Source organism: Panulirus ornatus, chromosome 41 (genome assembly GCF_036320965.1).
Source record: "Panulirus ornatus isolate Po-2019 chromosome 41, ASM3632096v1, whole genome shotgun sequence".
Classification (NCBI taxonomy): Eukaryota; Metazoa; Arthropoda; class Malacostraca; order Decapoda; family Palinuridae; genus Panulirus; species Panulirus ornatus.
The window spans coordinates 820,001-840,000 of NC_092264.1; the positions used below are offsets into that span (position 1 = coordinate 820,001).

General features: G+C 48.1%; 1 protein-coding gene across 1 annotated transcript in view; it reads right to left on the bottom strand.

Moving 5' to 3' along the window:
* The window catches only part of LOC139761610 (protein O-mannosyl-transferase Tmtc3-like), a 1,067,352-nt gene that overhangs the window by 660,161 nt on the left and 387,191 nt on the right, over positions 1-20,000 (bottom strand). The window contains exon 2 of the mRNA XM_071685868.1: positions 3,242-3,432. Coding sequence (XP_071541969.1) covers positions 3,242-3,432 — 191 coding nt within the window. The remainder of the gene's footprint in view (positions 1-3,241; positions 3,433-20,000) is intronic.

Below are 20,000 nucleotides of genomic sequence, written 5' to 3' on the forward strand. Positions count from 1 at the left end.
ATGTTTTCTTTACGTCAGTGGCGGACTGAGGGCTCCGACGCGTGGGCGAGGCATACAGAGAGAGAGAGAGAGAGGCAGAGAGAGAGAGAGAGAGAGAGAGAGAGAGAGAGAGAGAGAGAGAGAGAGAGAGAGAGAGAGAGAGAGAGAGAGAGAGAGAGAGAGAGTACCCACGAGGCACATCAGCGCGACAAACCACACGCCTCGCTCTGATTCCCCAACCTGTTCACCTCCGCCACGCCACGCACTCTGCATAATCATCATCCACATTACCTAAAGTGTCCGTTCAAACGGTCACGTGAAACAACAGAACGCGAGCTCGACCACTACACTCTGTGGCAGAGTGTACTGTATACACACACACACACACACACACACACACACAGTCTATCTAACTATCCCTTTATCTATATCTGTCTATCTTCTCCATGATCTCTTGCCACCTCCTCGTTCTGTGTCTCTCTCATATATATATATATATATATATATATATATATATATATATATATATATATATATATATATATATATATATATATATATATATTCTTTTTCTTTCAAACTACTCGCCATTTCCCGCGTTAGCGAGGTAGCGTTAAGAACAGAGAACTGGGCCTTTATCACCTGGCCCCCTTCTCTGTTCCTTCTTTTGGCAAATCAAAAAAAAAATAATGAGAGGGGAGGATTTCCAGCCCCCCGCTCTCTCCCCTTTTAGTCGCCTTCTACGACACGCAGGGAATACGTGGCAAGTATTCTTTCGTCCCTATCCCACGTATTCCCTGCGTGTCGTGACAGATCAGAGGGCCGTGTGTGGCACGTCTCGCCACCCTGGCCAGGTCACCAGATTTGAAACAGTGTCCGGGTCGATCAGAGACATGTTTTACACTTCGGTATCGAACAACATATGTTAAATATGTGTGTATCTTTCTTTCTGTAACTCATTTTACACTGTCGAGCCAGGGAATCACCAGCATTAGGCAAAGAATCTACGATTCTATCTGTGACGAAACCAGAGGACGAGGCGAGTTCAATAAGGTCCTTCAAACTGGAGGCAGAACAAAGAACAAAACACATTGAGTCATGATGTCCTTGTACAGGACACTGAACTCTTGCCTGCTTGACACGAGCCTCAGAATTGGTTATGTCATCAACACCAACCTAAGAACAGGAAGGGACCCAATATACATCCTTAAGGTGCACCCCGCCAAGGCCAAATATATGACGCTATGAGAAACCCTTGCAAAATGAGCCAAATTGTTTTCAGTTTGAAGTACATGTCAAACTACAGCAAATCTATAGAGAAGCTATATAGTTATATATATATATATATATATATATATATATATATATATATATATATATATATATATATATATATATATATATATATATATATATATATATATATTTCTCTTGGAGGCGTACATAACTTATCATCGGATATATCAAACGAAAACAAGGTGCTAAGTCCAAAATTGTAAGCGTGTCAAGGTCTACTGTATACATATACCAAGTGGACATGAAACTTTTAAATATCCTAAATTAAAAGGTGGAAAAAAAAGGTCTTATAATTCGTTAATTTGAGCATCGAGAAACCATGACTAAGATATGGCAACAAATAAAACCCAGCCGACCAAAGTTTAACCTTGAAGTCTATACTGAGGAAGTGGTAGGTGGGGAAGTGCCATCTGCTTTACTCTCACCTTTCTACCACAAATAATATCATAAACTTAGTACACTGTGCCTGTCCTTCATAGACCATCAGGTCAAGTGGTATCTGTCCTTTCCCACGTACGGTCTTCCAGCAGATAAGCTCGTCACAGACCATCAATTCTTCTGTTATCTGTCCTTCCCGTGTACTGTCCTCCAGCAGATAACCTCGTCATAGACCATCAGGTCTTCTGTTATCTGTCGTTCCCATGTACTGTCCTCCAGCAGATACATTCGTCATAGACCATCAGGTCTTGTGTTATCTGAACTTCCCATGTACTGTGTCCTCCAGCAGAAAGCCTCGTCATAGACCATCAGGTCTTCTTTTACTTGGCCTTCCCGTTACTGCACTCCAGCAGACAAACCTAATCATAGACCACCAGGTCTTCTGTAACCCGTTTTTCCCAAGTACTATCCTCCAGCAGATAACCTCGTCACAAGCCATGAAATCTATCAAATTGTCCTTCCCACTTCGACCCATAACTGCTAGCCACCCACCGCCCCCCAACCCCTTAACATCAACCTCTGGTCAATACATGATCCCCCTTCCCCTGTGTCTCAGTGCCCACACAAGACATCCTGCCTCGTTCAAAGATGCACATCACCGCGCGCACTCGACACTGCCAGACTGAGGGTGTTGGGCCATTCTGACAATACCAGTGAATTTGGGACGTCACCAGCATTAAGGGCTAGCCTTGTGGGATCCAGGACCTCATCAACACCCTTACGTATGGCATGGAATAGGCCTTTGTTTCCACAAGAGGGCTGCTCAGCCCACGTCTGACACTGAACCATCTGCGCATCCACTCCATCGCATGTCCACATGTGATAAATGTTAGCATACACTGATGGATTAGGAACCCTTTAAAAAAATATCTTAACTTACCTTGAGAAAATACATCTATATAATCTTGCAGACCTGTACTAAAATTGTGGAGGTGGAGGTCAGGTCATGCTCGAGGTGCGGAGGAGGAGGAGGTTAATTCATGCTCGAGAAGTGGAGGAGAAAGTTAGGTCATGCTCGAGGTGTGGAGGATGAGGTTAGGTCACACTCGAGTGTCGAGGTGGAGGGTAGTTCATGCCCGTTGGAGTGGAGGATGAGGTCAGGTCACACTCGTGAGTGGTAAAGGAGGTAAAAATCACACCTGAAAGATGGTGGAGGAAGAGACAAGGTCACACTCGAGGAAGAGGATGAGGATAAAATCACACTCGAGAAGTAGGGGAAGAGATTAGGTCACACTAGAGAGAGGATGAGGTCAGATCACAATGGAGGAGTAGAAAAAGAGGCTAAGTGACACTCGAGGAGTGGGTGAAGAGGCCAGATCAAACTCGAGGAAGAGGATAAGCCACACTGGACAAGTGAAGGGAAGAGGTTAGGTCCCACTCCGATGAACTGAAGGTAGAGACGACCTTCTCACACTCTGAATCACGAAGGAAGAGATTTGGGGCACACACCCTCGAGGCACGAGGCACACAGGATACGTCGCCCTCGAGGAGGTGAGGGGGAGAACGCCTCCCCACCACAACGACTCACCTTTTGCATGGGCGTACCCCAGAAGTCGTGGAGGAAGAGGTTGGTGACAGGGGTGTGAGGACGAAGATCCCGGTTCTCCTTGATGGCGGAGATGTCATCGAAGACGAAGCTGCAGCTGAGGGCGTTCCAGTAGACGGCCAGGGCCACCACCAGCACCAGCGACCCGTACACCCACCCGCACACTGACCCGCCTGCGGCCACGGGAGAGAGAGAGAAAACGTCCTCGTGAATCCAGAGAGGAAGAAAGAAAACGTAATCAAATGTTTGTTTTGATGAGAAATGAAGACGGGGCAAGAGCACACACACACACACACACACACACACACACACACACACACACACACACACCCCTAAGGGGCCTCCGTGGTGTAGTGGTCAGCGTTGCTGACCGTCACCGGCACACGGGCCGCCTGGGGTCAAACCCTCGTAGGTTCGAATCCAGGTCGCGGCAGCCGGTCCACAGTCGACCTAGCCGTTCATCCTCACCCCCTAAAAAAAATAGGCTGGTGGGTAAAATGAGTACCTGGCTTTGGCTGTGGTGTGTGTGTGGGCATACATACACAGGGGTAAATACATGGTACATATATGACAAGGTTAAGAGACTGGGCAATACGAGTGTAAAACTCTCTCTCAGTAACACACACACACACACACACACACACACACAAGTGGATTTCTGTCAAAAGGAAAACGTGACTTTATGGATGTATATGACCTTATATGACCTTAAGAACAAAGGCTCGACCTGTTATATCGTTTATCGTATTCTTTATCACATATAATGGGGCTGTATCACCCACCACTTACCTTATCCACCACTTACCTCATTCTATATAAACCAAATCCATCATTGAGGAAGAGTCTATACACCCCAAAAAAATAACCTTATCGACCAAACAATGCCCTTGCTCCTCTTCCTCCACCCTTGTAACCTGATAAAGCATTGTGGCCAGAGCGATAACAGCAAACTTACCAATTACCAGTTAGCAATGAGGACTGATAAGGGAATCAGATATACCCAGGCGTTTAAAAGAAGAAAAAAAAAAACCCAGCTGCCGATAGAGGCGTGTGAGTGAGGCAATTTCGTATAACAAACGAGGGGGGAGGGGGGCTGCTCAAAGCCCAGTTCAAGAGGAGGCTGCGCAGTACAGCGACTGATAAGGAGGAGGAGGGAGAGGTCGATAAGGCAAATGAGGGGGGGTGTGTGTTGCAACAGGCCGGAGATAAGGCTTGTGTTGGGGGTGGCGGGAGAGAGGGAGGGGGAAGGGTTTATTGTATACACGACAGAGTATCAAAAACATCTTCAAAAAGAGATGGTAATAGTGGGGGGAAAAAAAAATTGAAAAAATTCACACCAATGATATGAGAGAGAATAAAAATATACTAATTCGTGATAACAGGAAATATAATATTCTTAATGGAAAAGTCGCCAATCATTTGATAAAAAAAAAAAAGAAAATAATAAAAATCATTTGTGAATAACAAACTTTAACATGATTCAACATTACTGGAAATATAAATTGGCTGAATTGAACGTAATAAAAGAAAAAAGTTCAGTTGATCTTTCTTTTAATACTCGTTCGCCATTTCCCGCGCGAGCGAGGTAGCGCCCAGTACATATGACTGAACCTTTAGACGAAAAAGAAAAAAAAATTCTCATTTGGTTCTTTACCTCCGGTCCTCCTTTTGGAAACTAATACAGGAGGGGAGGATTTCCCCGCCCCTCAAATCCCCATTCCCGCCCTTCCTAGGCGCTTCCCCAGCCACACAATGGGGATGTAGGCAGTAAAATTTCTCTCCCTTTTCCCCAGGGATAAATAAATATCGAACACATAACCCATCACCTAAAAACGAAAGAACACACTGCCAAGTGAGGAGGATATCCCCCTCTGAGGCCTAGTCCTCTTGTTCTGAACGCTACCTCACTAACGCGGGAAATGGTGAATATGTACGAAAAACAAAAAACGCTATATGGCTTACCGAAAAATTATGAAAAACCGCTATTGGAAAGGGGGGAAAAAAGGGGGACAAAGTTGGCCACTGATAAGGAAAGAGAAATCGTCTCTAAGATATCACACACACAAAAAAATATATACATCTATATCACAGCCCGCTATCTATACCTTCCCCCCAAAAAAAAGAAAAATGAGAACTACACAGGAGGGTGAGGGAGGAGACCCGAGATAAGCAAAGAGGAATATCCCCATCTCCACCACCACCACCAGCCTTGGTGATAACAGGGGAGGGAGGGAGAGAGAGAGAGAGAGAGAGAGAGAGAGAGAGAGAGAGAGAGAGAGAGAGAGAGAGAGAGAGAGAAATACAACTGCTGATACGCCTCGGAGCCAGTGCCAATGGCCACGCCATGGGGAAAGGGAGGGAGTGAGAGAGAGAGAGAGAGAGAGAGAGAGAGAGAGAGAGAGAGAGAGAGAGAGAGAGAGAGAGAGAGAGAGAGACCCTATCCCCGGTATGAGGCATTTTGGTAGAGTCTCCCATCTCGGTATTCTCGTTTTCCGTTCTCCTTCGTTTTCTTATTTTCTTTTTTTTTTTGGGGGGGGGGGGGGAGGTAGGGAAGGGGTCGAAATTTGGCATGTGTTGCTTCCTTCACCCGAGCTAACAACAGATGGGCTGTGTGTGTGTGTGTGTGTGTGTGTGTGTGTGTGTGTGTGTGTGTGTGAGAGAGAGAGAGAGAGAGAGAGAGAGAGAGAGAGAGAGAGAGAGAGAGAGAGAGAGAGAGAGAGGTTCCTGGGAATATATATATATATATATATATATATATATATATATATATATATATATATATATACACACACACACACACACACACACGTTCCCCTAAAATCCGCCGCGGTAACAACAGAAAACGGGAATGACAATTCACTCAGGGTGCACGCAACTAGACCTGGCCTGGATGCCTCAACCCCTGGGGGCCGTCAGGCACACACACACACACACACACCCACACACACACACACACACGTCACAGAAGGCCTCCTTGACTCGCCTCACACAACCCCCTCCACCCCAAGCCTCCAGGAAATACAAGCGAGCGGTTTTCCCTGGCATCATCTCCCAGTTTCTACATGAGAGGAGCCACTGTGGAAGAAAACATTTATTAATATCAAAATCCTTGAAGTCTTTATATGAATTGGGGGGATGGGGTGTCTTCTGCTGCCCCCTGCTCCCCAATTATATGACTCTTTTTTGGAAGCGTGCATCATGTTACCCCCCTCTTCCTCCTCCGTTTTCTTATCTTCATACCCGGTCGATCGTTTTCTTTCCATGAATTCTAAAAAAAATGGTATCAGGTCGCCAATCATTCTGTATTTCTTCCTTCCGTCGCCAGACTCACGATTCTTAACCAACCCTCACACACACACACACACACACACACACACACACACACTATTCATACTGAAATTTAGAATCAAAATCATCAACGTAAAATAATTATACATACGATGATTACCACAAAGGACTTCATGTGATTTAGAAAGAGAAATTCACAGCTCCATTAAAATTTTTCACGATTATTATCAAAAATAATATCAACAATATGGGAAAAAAAAATGTCTTAATGACATATTATCTTGTGTCTACAATCTCATCCATCTCTTTAAAAGCTACTTTGCATACATCTGAAATAAACTAAAGAAATTACGAAGACATTTGACAAGCCTAATTATGGTGACCCCACTGAATACAACATACCTAACTAACGTTCAAAAGTTCCTATTACTCTCTTAAGGAGGAGGGAAAGACATGAAAAACAGTGTCCAATACCATATCGAGAGAGAGAGAGAGAGAGAGAGAGAGAGAGAGAGAGAGAGAGAGAGAGAGAGAGAGAGAGAGAGAAGTGCGAAAGACCTCAGAGTAACACTGCCAAGACAACAGAGCAACCGTTGCATCTTGCAATGAGAAAAAAGACGGTGGGCTGGATCCTGCGGACCTTCAAGACAAGCGAAGCCAGCTGATAACACTCTACGAGGCACCGGTACTCACACGACTAAAACGCTGCTGTGTAATGACATCACCATGCAAGTCGGACGGGTTGCAAAAGTGTGCAAAGGGCCCATACTGGAGCGTCAAGGGATCCGAAGCACCAGGATCGGCTGACATCACTGAGGCTGTAATCCCTGAAGTGCTGACGCGAGAGTTACACCAGAATTCTCGAAAATCCAGGAAAAGATTAGTCCAATGTCCTGCACGCAAATACACTTCCTTATTGGCACAACAGGAATGGGGAAACTCTTACAGATATCACAAGCAAAATCCAGAGCTGTTTCAATCTCTTATCAGTTAACTATTTTCCCTAACCTGTCAACTGGTGAGGTCTTGCATGATCAAACCCTTTTTTACCGTCAAATAATCTACTTTCCTTCCATTTTGTCTATTGCTTGCCTCTCTGTCCACGCAAATGTTCAATTTGACCGTCAGGCCGTCTCTCGATCTTCAACTCGCCCCTGGCTTGTCGTAAATGTTTTTTGGCTGTCAATTATTATCACCTCGTTTGCCCGTCCTCTCCTGGCCTGTCAACTACGCCTGTCTTTCCTTCCCCCCAACTGGTCTTCTATCAAACTGACTTGTTCCGTTCTATTTCCCGCCCGTCGCTCTTGTCTCTTTCTAAATGGAACGGGAGGGGAGAGGGAGTGTGTTGCGTGCGAACTCCCCCTTCCCATACACACAGATAATTACACACACTCACGCAATACACACACACACACACACACGAGCATAGCAAAGGGACCAAGCATGAATAACCGCACTATCAAAACCCGGTAAATAAACTCGTACACGGAAAAAAAAAAAAAAATATATGCCCAATTTATTTGAAATCCACAAACATGACTTTCCCCCCCACAGCGTCGGGGTGGGGGAATATTAACAGGATTACAAACACGTGTAAACACACTAATGCAAACAAAAACAAGGACACCTTCAAACACACAGCTGGAGGGGGGGAGGGGACGGACACGCAACACACACACACACACACACGCCTACATCCAAGTTGCACGAAGCAGCACACGAAGATTCTCTCTCTCTCTCTCTCTCTCTCTCTCTCTCTCTCTCTCTCTCTCTCTCTCTCTCTCTCTCTCTCATCCTCCCCGCGGCTTAAAGTACCCCTTCCTCCTCCTCCTCCTCCTGTTCCCCCAAGCCCTCACGGTACCTAATACATTTTATTCACCAACTTGAATATATATATATAAGAGAGAGAGAGAGAGAGAGAGAGAGAGAGAGAGAGAGAGAGAGAGAGAGAGAGAGAGAGAGAGAGAGAGAGAGAGAGAGAGAGAGACTTTCATAATGAAACGCCCGCGTTTTTATGAACGCTTCCACACGAATGTACACGTATATCTGGAGGTCAGTTGGGGGGGGGAACACGGCTCTGGAAGCCACGAGTGTACAACACAAGGATAATTAAACAGGTAGATAATTACCTATGGGTAATGACACGCTCACGACACGTACGTATTCTGTTCCCAGGGGCTGACGGAATGACCCCCCTGCGAACAGATGGTCACAGCTGTGACCTCGGTCCTCTCCGTGGACATCAGTCGAACAGCGAGCAGCGAACCGTCTACCATCAAGGGAGAGGAGCTCCTAGAAGCCGTGGGTGAGAAGAGTTTGGGAAAGTGTGTGTGTGTGTGTGTGTGTGTGTGTGTGTGTGTGTGTGTGTGTGTGTGTCAGTGGAGAAAGTTGAGGGCAAATGAGATGTGAAGGCAAATCAATGAGGCGCAGCAGGGGAAAAGGGGACGGGACTGTTTGAGTGTAAGTTTGAGACGGGGAGGAGGAGGAGGAGGAGGAGGAGGAGGAGGACCGTCCCACAGGAAGTGCGGGGGTGGGGGTCGGCTTTGGGCCAAGCGGGAGGGAGGGGACGTGATAACAGATGGACCCATGGAGAACTGGAGTGAGCCAACAGGGTGGAAGAGAGGTACAAGGTTCTGGTCGCATTCGAGAAGTGTGTGCGTGTGTGTGTAGTTGTGTGTGTGTGTGTGTGTGTGTGTGTGTGTGTGTGTGTGTGTGTGTGTGTGTGTGTGTGTGTGTGTGTGTGTACAAAGGTCGTCACCTGTCTGTCAGGGGGAAATGTGGGAGTGTCGGAAGCGATGGCACTCCCAACAGTGTTGTGTGGATGAGTGTCTTGACCCATGACCGCGCGAGAGAACGGGAAAGGGCGTACGTGTTGGGCATGTTACGTCTAGGGTGGGGATATGCAGTGTTGTGGGGGTGGGCGAGCTGGTCATGTTAGGAATAGCAGTGGAAGAGCGAGGTGTCGAGGTGTGGCAGGACGCGCTGTTCGGGTCAGGAGCTAACCCGGCTCTTCTGAAGTGGTTCGGATATATGGAGAGGATGAGTGAAGAGGGACTGACTGGGAATATGTCTGTGTCAAAAGCGGAGGTGAGAAAGGGGGGAAGGCAAAGCCATGAAGGAGATGACAATTTGGAATGAGGAAGGCTTATGGGGCATCATGGTCTTAACATCCATGGGGCTACGAAGCGTGATTGGGATAGAATGAAGAAGATCGAGGTGGTATATGGGGAGCGACGTGTAGACAGTGGGCCGAAGCAGGGTATATGAAGCGTCCAAGGAAGTGGTCTTTAGGGTTCGGTTGTGGATGGTAGGTTGTGGTCTCAGTACATTATACATGACACGTTGGTTGTTCATGTGTTTAAACGAGAATCTTTATATCTCTCTGTTTTCCTACGTTTAAATTCGAAGCTCAACACGAATAAAAGGTCCACAGAGACGCCGGGCCTTAACTGGAATACACAGAGTTAATGAAGAGGGAAAACGAAGAGACGAGGAAAAGCACTCATGAATTTCGGAGGAACTGAAAAAAATCTGTCTTTTTTCTAACAAATGAGAGATCATAATCATTAGGAGAGACATGAGAAGGTAGAGAGGTGTCTGTCAGGTACAGGTGTTCCCTCGTTCAGCTGGGACAACCAGCTGGGTATCTCTGTCTACCTAAACGTTGAGAACTGAGTACTGATTGGCTTCTCGTGTCTCATGACCACCAGACTGCCTGTCTGTCACACGGACCAACGGTTGTGCTAAGACAACCCAGCTCGACAGCATGAGCTTCCGTTGAATACACAAGTCACTCTAAAGGTAGCGAGGAAATTGAATATATTTCTTGCAAGGGAAGCGTCGTGTCTAATACATTTTCTAGTGTGGTTCTGCAGTTCCTGGGGGAAAGAAAAAATAAAGGTACACGAATGTTGCTAAACCGTGTCCTTAAAAGCGAATGTATCCTGACCGACCCCCCGACCCCCTAAACATAACATACGACGAACGAGCGACTTTTCGTAAACCTCCCCGATCCCTGACGACTCGTACGAAAGGACCCCCTCCACGACACACCCAAAAACGCAGGATGACCCGTGAGAAACACCCACGACTCCCTTGCTCGAGTTGACGACGAGCTGGGGGAATTCAAGGAGACACCAGACCACCTCCTCCTCCTCACTCTCATGAGCCAGCTCGGGCAGGGCAGGAAAAAAGAGGGAGGAGCAGCTCTTGAAGACTTCGCGGCAGGCCTATGCTGGAGGGGCGTCTCTCGTCTCAACGACGCGTCGTTCCCTCCCATTCTCCGTTCTGGCGAGGGTCGTCCTCTGCTGATAATGTCGTCCACGGTCCGATCACAGACGAGGGCCTGCGACGGGCTGATAGACGGGCATGTCCTGACGGACAGAGAAGCAGAGACAGATACACAGACGGGGGCGGCCGGGAGACGACTTAGTGGATGTAAATCTACAATTCCGGGGACGCACTCACCAGAGACCCTCGTCGCAAATGGGAGCACAACACCGCCAAGGGGGATGGGGAGGTTTCCAACAATACACAACAAAGTGTGAGGCGTATCAGGGGAGAGGGGAGGATGTGTGTGTGTGTGTGTAGGAGGGGGACGTGACAACACCACACCACCTACAAATGTTCCCCCGAGTCAACGTCTTCTTTCCCCCCCTCCAATCCCACCAGTCAACCCTCAGGTACTGCATAAAGACGACCCGCACGCGTACATCCACCCACTCCACTTGCGTGCGGAAGCTACGCGCATACGTGCTATCGGACAGACGACACGCACGCACAGGCTTACAACCACGGCGGTTCTCCACGCCACTGAGGAGGAGGAAGAGGAGGAGACGGAAGGAGGGAGGAGGAGAGAGGTGTTGGGTTGGGCGAGGTTATTTGATATTAAGATGAGATGGAACTTCCGCACACAACACAAGCCCGGGACGCCATGATCCTCTTAAGAGTCACCCTCCTGGGGCACCAAGGCCTGCCACACACATCCTCTTACTCCGTTATGCACTATGTCCTCCTCCCGCCTCTCTCTCTCTCTCTCTCTCTCTCTCTCTCTCTCTCTCTGTGTGGCCACCAGCTGACGTCCAGATGACTCAAATGACAGTGGCAAGGGAGACAGCTGGGCTGGCAGCGAGCTCAGGAGGGCCGCGTCAGGAGAAGCAGGCTGGGTTGGCAGCTCAAATGGGGCCGTGGCAAGGGCTCTGGGCTGGGCTGGTCCACAGTTAACCCTAGCTGTTCATCGTCTCCTAACGGGGCTGGTGATAGACTGGGTCTGTGGGACTACCTAACTTTATGTATACATTACGGTGGTTTTGGAGGTCTTCTAACCCCCATACAGCTGGGTCTGGGACCTTACCTTACCTTACGTATACCTTACGATGGTTTGGGAGGTCTTCTACCCCCACACAGCTGGGTCTGGGACCTTACCTTACCTTACGTATACCTTACGATGGTTTGGGAGGTCTTCTACCCCCACACAGCTGGGTCTGGGACCTTACCTTACCTTACGTATACCTTACGGTGGTTTTGGAGGTCTTCTAACCCCCCAACAGCTGCGTCTGGGACCTTACCTTACCTTACGTATACCTTACGATAGTTTGGCAGGTCTTCTAACCCCCCAACAGCTGCGTCTAGGACCACCAAGATCCCTGGGACGAGGCGCACACATCTATATTGCATCCCCAGCGGGACCCACCCACCACCATCCCCGGCAGAAGGTGCTGTAAATTCTATCTGCCACGGTTTGCCTCTGGACACCCGAATTCAATCCAATTCCCGGTGCCATTGTGCGCCAGCGACGGTACGACACCTGTCTGCGAGTCCAGGCATACTGCGTGGCCAATCAGTCTCTCTTGTTGACGTATTCGACGCAGCCGAGGTCCAAAAAAACAAAAAAAAAAGGGGGAGGAAAAAAACTACACACTTTCCAGAGACGTAACACAAGCAGAAATCAGCTTCCATTGGTCGAGGGAGGGGAAAAAAAGAAACACTCCATAAAGGGGAAAAAAATAAGAAAACGAGAGGGGAAAAAACTACTTATGGGGGGAAATATACAAAGTAAACGAGATTCGAACTATGGCCTGGCGTGCGGGACGTCCGGTGAGGTACGGAGTGCACAGAGAGGATCGACGACCCCACGGCTTCTTAGAGTGGAGTCCGAGCCCACAACACCCGCCAGACGGAGAGTTGGATGCCGTCGGAACCCGACGGAAGGAAGAAACCTTTCAAAAATGATTCCATTGAAACCTTCAGAAAACTTGAATACAAGAAGATATCTATATTGGTGTGTGTGTGTGTGTGTGTGTGTGTGTGTGTGTGTGTGTGTGTATTATCCCTGGGGATATGGGAGAAAGAATACTTCCCACGTATTCCCTGCGTGTCGTAGAAGGCGACTAAAAAGGGGTGGGAGCGTGGGTTGGTCTGGAAATCCTCCCCTCCTGTTTTTACTCTTCCAAAAGCAGGGACAAGAGAAGGGGGCAAGTGAGGAGCTTTCCTTCCAAGGCTCTGTCGTCATCTGTTATTGAACGCTACCTCGCTAACGCGGGAAATGGCGAATATGTATATAAAAAAGAAATATATATATATATATATATATATATATATATATATATATATATATATATATATATATATATATACAAATATATATATATATAAATATACACACATAAATGCAAGCTTGTTTATATATATATATATATATATATATATATATATATATATATATATATATATATATATATATATATATATATGCAAGCTTGTGTTTATTACCACCCAGCTTAGCCCAGCTTAGCTGCCAGCAAGCTCACCGTATGTAAGCCATTTAAACCCCGACCATAAGCTCCAGCGGAATACATTATCCAACAGGCTGATAAAACACACCACACACCCCACCCCACACACACACACACGTCACAAAAGGGCCTCCTTGATTTCGCCTCACACAACCCCCTCCCCCCCAAAGGGGGGGGCCTTTTCCGGGAAAAAATACAAGCGAGGGGTTTTTCCCGGGCATAAACTCCCAGTTTCTACATGAGAGGACCACTGTGGAAGAAAACATTTTTTAAAAATAAAAAATCCTTGAAGTTTTTATTAAATTTGGGGGGGATGGGGGGGCTTCTGCGCCCCCGCTCCCCAATTATATGACTTTTTTTTTGGAAGCGTGCATCATGTTACCCCCCTCTTCCTCCTCCTTTTTTTCTTATTTTCATCCCCGGGTCGATCTTTTTCCCTTTCCATGAATTCTAAAAAAAATGGTACGGCCCGCCAATAAATTCGGTTTTTCTTCCTTCCGTGGGGCCAGACTCAGGGATTCAAAACCAAACCCCCTCACACACACACAAAAATCACACACACCCACCCCAAAAATTTCATACTGAAATTTAGAATCAAAATAAATCAACGTAAAAAAATTATACATACGATGATTCCCCACAAAGGACTTCATGGGTGATTTAGAAAGAGAAAATTCACAGCTCCATTAAAATTTTTCACGATTTTTAACAAAAAAAATACAAAAAATTGGGAAAAAAAAATTCTTAATGACAATTACCCTTTGTGCCCCTCCCAATCTCATCCACTTTTTAAAAAGCTCCCTTTTGCAACACTGAAATCCCCCTAAAAAAATTTAAACGAAAAACATTTGACAAGCCAAATTATGGTGACCCCACTGAATACAACATACCTAACTAACTTTTCAAAAGTTCCTATTACTCTCTTAAGGAGGAGGGAAAGACATGAAAAACAGTGTCCAATACCATTTTCGAGAGAAAAGAGAAAAGAGAGAGGAGAGAGAGAGAGAGAGGGGAGAAGAGAGAGAGAGAAGAAGTGCGAAAGACCTCAGAGAAACACTCCCAAAGAAAAACCCAACCCCCCCGGGTTTGCTTCTTGCAATGAAAAAAAAAAGAGGGTGGGCTGGATCCGGGGGCCCTTCAAGCAAGCAAAGGGCCAGCTATAACACTCTACAGGCCCCGGAAACTCACAAAGACAAAACCCCTCTGTTAAGGAAATCCCCAAAGCAAGTCGGAGGGGTTGCAAAAGTGTGCAAAGGGCCCATACGGAGCGTCAAGGGATCCGAAGCACCAGGATCGGCTGACATCACGGAGGCTGTAATCCCGAAGTGCTGACCCGAGAGTTACACCAAAATTCTCGAAAATCCAGGAAAAGATTAGCCCCCAAGTCCTGCACGCAAATACACTTCCTTTTTGGCACAACAGGAAAAGGGGAAACCTTACAGATAAACACAAGCAAAATCCCCAAACTGTTTCAATCTCTTATCATTAAAAAATTTTTCCCCAACCTGTCAACTGGTGAGGGCTTTCATGATCAAACCCCTTTTTAAAACCCTCAAATAATCAAATTTCCCCTTCCCTTTTGTCTATTGCTTGCCTCTCTGTCCACCAAATGTTTAATTTGACCTCCCGGGGCCGGGCTCTCGATCTTCAACTCGCCCCTGGCTTTCGTAAAAGTTTTTTTTCTGTCAATTATTATCACCTTTTGTTTGCCCGTCCTCTCCTGGCCTGTCAACTTTTCGCCTGTCTTTCCTTCCCCCCAACTGGTCTTCTATCAAACTGGGCTTGTTTTCCCTTCTATTTCCCGCCCGTCGCTCTTGTCTCTTTCTAAATGGAACGGGAGGGGAGAGGGAGTGTGTTGCGTGCGAACTCCCCCTTCCCATAAACCGAAATTTTCACACAACCCCACGCAAATTTACACACACCCCACCCCGGCAAGCCCGGACCAAGCATGTAACCGCACAAAAAAAACCCGGTAAATAAACTCGTACACGGAAAAAAAAAAAAAAAATATATGCCCAATTTATTTGAAATCCACAAATATGACTTTCCCCCCCACAGCGTCGGGGTGGGGGAATATTAACAGGATTACAAACACGTGTAAACACACTAATGCAAACAAAAACAAGGACACCTTCAAACACACAGCTGGAGGAGGGAGGGGACGGACACGCAACACACACACACACACACGCCTACATCCAAGTTGCACGAAGCAGCACACGAAGATTCTCTCTCTCTCTCTCTCTCTCTCTCTCTCTCTCTCTCTCTCTCTCTCTCTCTCTCTCATCCTCCCCGCGGCTTAAAGTACCCCTTCCTCCTCCTCCTCTTCCCCCAAGCCCTCACGGTACCTAATACATTTTATTCACCAACTTGAATATATATATATGAGAGAGAGAGAGAGAGAGAGAGAGAGAGAGAGAGAGAGAGAGAGAGAGAGAGAGAGAGAGAGAGAGAGAGAGACTTTCATAATGAAACGCCCGCGTTTTTATGAACGTTTCCACACGAATGTACACGTATATCTGGAGGTCAGTTGGGGGGGGGAACACGGCTCTGGAAGCCACGAGTGTACAACACAAGGATAATTAAACAGGTAGATAATTACCTATGGGTAATGACACGCTCACGACACGTACGTATCCTGTTCCCAGGGGCTGACGGAATGACCCCCCTGCGAACAGATGGTCACAGCTGTGACCTCGGTCCTCTCCGTGGACATCAGTCGAACAGCGAGCAGCGAACCGTCTACCATCAAGGGAGAGGAGCTCCCAAAAGCCGTGGGTGAGAAGAGTTTGGGAAAGTGTGTGTGTGTGTGTGTGTGTGTGTGTGTGTGTGTGTGTGTGTGTGTGTGTGTGTGTGTGTGTGTGTGTGTGTGTCAGTGGAGAAAGTTGAGGGCAAATGAGATGTGAAGGCAAATCAATGAGGCGCAGCAGGGGAAAAGGGGACGGGACTGTTTGAGTGTAAGTTTGAGACGGGGAGGAGGAGGAGGAGGAGGAGGAGGAGGAGGACCGTCCCACAGGAAGTGCGGGGGTGGGGGGGCTTTGGGCCAAGCGGGAGGGAGGGGACGTGATAACAGATGGACCCATGGAGAACTGGAGTGAGCCAACAGGGTGGAAGAGAGGTACAAGGTTCTGGTCGCATTCGAGAAGTGTGTGCGTGTGTGTGTAGTTGTGTGTGTGTGTGTGTGTGTGTGTGTGTGTGTGTGTGTGTGTGTGTGTGTGTGTGTGTGTGTGTGTGTGTGTGTACAAAGGTCGTCACCTGTCTGTCAGGGGGAAATGTGGGAGTGTCGGAAGCGATGGCACTCCCAACAGTGTTGTGTGGATGAGTGTCTTGACCCATGACCGCGCGAGAGAACGGGAAAGGGCGCACGTGTTGGGCATGTTACGTCTAGGGTGGGGATATGCAGTGTTGTGGGGGTGGGCGAGCTGGTCATGTTAGGAAGAACAGTGGAAGAGCGAGGTGTCGAGGTGTGGCAGGACGCGCTGTTCGGGTCAGGAGCTAACCCGGCTCTTCTGAAGTGGTTCGGATATATGGAGAGGATGAGTGAAGAGGGACTGACTGGGAATATGTCTTGTGTCAAAAGCGGAGGTGAGAAAGGGGGGAAGGCAAAGCCATGAAGGAGATGACAATTTGGAATGAGGAAGGCTCATGGGGCATCATGGTCTTAACATCCATGGGGCTACGAAGCGTGATTGGGATAGAATGAAGAAGATCGAGGTGGTATATGGGGAGCGAAGTGAAGACAGTGGGCCGAAGCAGGGTATATGAAGCGTCCAAGGAAGTGGTCTTTAGGGTTCGGTTGTGGATGGTAGGTTGTGGTCTCAGTACATTATACATGACACGTTGGTTGTTCATGTGTTTAAACGAGAATCTTTATATTTCTCTGTTTTCCTACGTTTAAATTCGAAGCTCAACACGAATAAAAGGTCCACAGAGACGCCGGGCCTTAACTGGAATACACAGAAGTTAATGAAGAGGGAAAACGAAGAGACGAGAAAAAGCACTTATGAATTTCGGAGGAACTGAAAAAAATCTGTCTTTTTTTTTCTAACAAATGAGAGATCATAATCATTGGGAGAGACATGAGAAGGTAGAGAGGTGTCTGTCAGGTACAGGTGTTCCCTCGTTCAGCTGGGACAGCCATCTGGGTATTACTGTCTACCTAAACGTTGAGAACTGAGGACTGATTGGCTTCTCGTGTCTCATGACCACCAGACTGCCTGTCTGTCAGACGGACCAACGGTTGTGCTAAGACAACCCAGCTCGACAGCATGAGCTTCCGTTGAATACACAAGTCACTCTAAAGGTAGCGAGGAAATTGAATATATTTCTTGCAAGGGAAGCGTCGTGTCTAATACATTTTCTAGTGTGGTTCTGCAGTTCCTGGGGGAAAGAAAAAATAAAGGTACATGAATGTTGCTAAACCGTGTCCTTAAAAGCGAACATATCCTGACCGACCCCCCGACCCCCTAAACATAACATACGACGAACGAGCGACTTTTCGTAAACCTCTCCGATCCCTGACGACTCGTACGAAAGGACCCCCTCCACGACACACCCAAAAACGCAGGATGACCCGTGAGAAACACCCACGACTCCCTTGCTCGAGTTGATGACGAGCTGGGGGAATTCAAGGAGACACCAGACCACCTCCTCCTTCTCACTCTCATGAGCCAGCTCGGGCAGGGCAGGAAAAAAGAGGGAGGAGCAGCTCTTGAAGACTTCGCGGCAGGCCTATGCTGGAGGGGCGTCTCTCGTCTCAACGACGCGTCGTTCCCTCCCATTCTCCGTTCTGGCGAGGGTCGTCCTCTGCTGATAATGTCGTCCACGGTCCGATCACAGACGAGGGCCTGCGACGGGCTGGCAGAGACGGGCATGTCCAGACGGACAGAGAAGCAGAGACAGATACACAGACGGGGGCGGGCGGAAGAGGACTTAGTGGATGTAAATCTACAATTCCGGGGACGCACTCACCAGAGACCCCCGTCGCAAATGGGAGCACAACACCGCCAAGGGGGAAGGGGAGGTTTCCAACAATACACAACAAAGTGTGAGGCGTATCAGGGGAGAGGGAGGGGAGGATGTGTGTGTGTGTGTGTGTAGGAGGGGGACGTGACAACACCACACCACCTACAAATGTTCCCCCGAGTCAACCTCTTCTTTCCCCCCCTCCAATCCCACCAGTCAACCCTCAGGTACTGCACAAAGACGACCCGCACGCGTACATCCACCCACTCCACTTGCGTGCGGAAGCTACGCGCATACGTGCTATCGGACTGACGACACGCACGCACAGGCTTACAACCACGGCGGTTCTCCACGCCACTGAGGAGGAGGAAGAGGAGGAGACGGAAGGAGGGAGGAGGAGAGAGGTGTTGGGTTGGGCGAGGTTATTTGATATTAAGATGAGATGGAACTTCCGCACACAACACAAGCCCGGGACGCCATGATCCTCTTAAGAGTCACCCTCCTGGGGCACCAAGGCCTGCCACACACATCCTCTTACTCCGTTATGCACTATGTCCTCCTCCCGCCTCTCTCTCTCTCTCTCTCTCTCTCTCTCTCTCTCTGTGTGGCCACCAGCTGACGTCCAGATGACTCAAATGACAGTGGCAAGGGAGACAGCTGGGCTGGCAGCGAGCTCAGGAGGGCCGCGTCAGGAGAAGCAGGCTGGGTTGGCAGCTCAAATGGGGCCGTGGCAAGGGCTCTGGGCTGGGCTGGTCCACAGTTAACCCTAGCTGTTCATCGTCTCCTAACGGGGCTGGTGATAGACTGGGTCTGTGGGACTACCTAACTTTATGTATACATTACGGTGGTTTTGGAGGTCTTCTAACCCCCATACAGCTGGGTCTGGGACCTTACCTTACCTTACGTATACCTTACGATGGTTTGGGAGGTCTTCTACCCCCACACAGCTGGGTCTGGGACCTTACCTTACCTTACGTATACCTTACGATGGTTTGGGAGGTCTTCTACCCCCACACAGCTGGGTCTGGGACCTTACCTTACCTTACGTATACCTTACGGTGGTTTTGGAGGTCTTCTAACCCCCCAACAGCTGCGTCTGGGACCTTACCTTACCTTACGTATACCTTACGATAGTTTGGCAGGTCTTCTAACCCCCCAACAGCTGCGTCTAGGACCACCAAGATCCCTGGGACGAGGCGCACACATCTATATTGCATCCCCAGCGGGACCCACCCACCACCATCCCCGGCAGAAGGTGCTGTAAATTCTATCTGCCACGGTTTGCCTCTGGACACCCGAATTCAATCCAATTCCCGGTGCCATTGTGCGCCAGCGACGGTACGACACCTGTCTGCGAGTCCAGGCATACTGCGTGGCCAATCAGTCTCTCTTGTTGACGTATTCGACGCAGCCGAGGTCCAAAAAAACAAAAAAAAAGGGGGAGGAAAAAAACTACACACTTTCCAGAGACGTAACACAAGCAGAAATCAGCTTCCATTGGTCGAGGGAGGGGAAAAAAAGAAACACTCCATAAAGGGGAAAAAAATAAGAAAACGAGAGGGGAAAAAACTACTTATGGGGGGAAATATACAAAGTAAACGAGATTCGAACTATGGCCTGGCGTGCGGGACGTCCGGTGAGGTACGGAGTGCACAGAGAGGATCGACGACCCCACGGCTTCTTAGAGTGGAGTC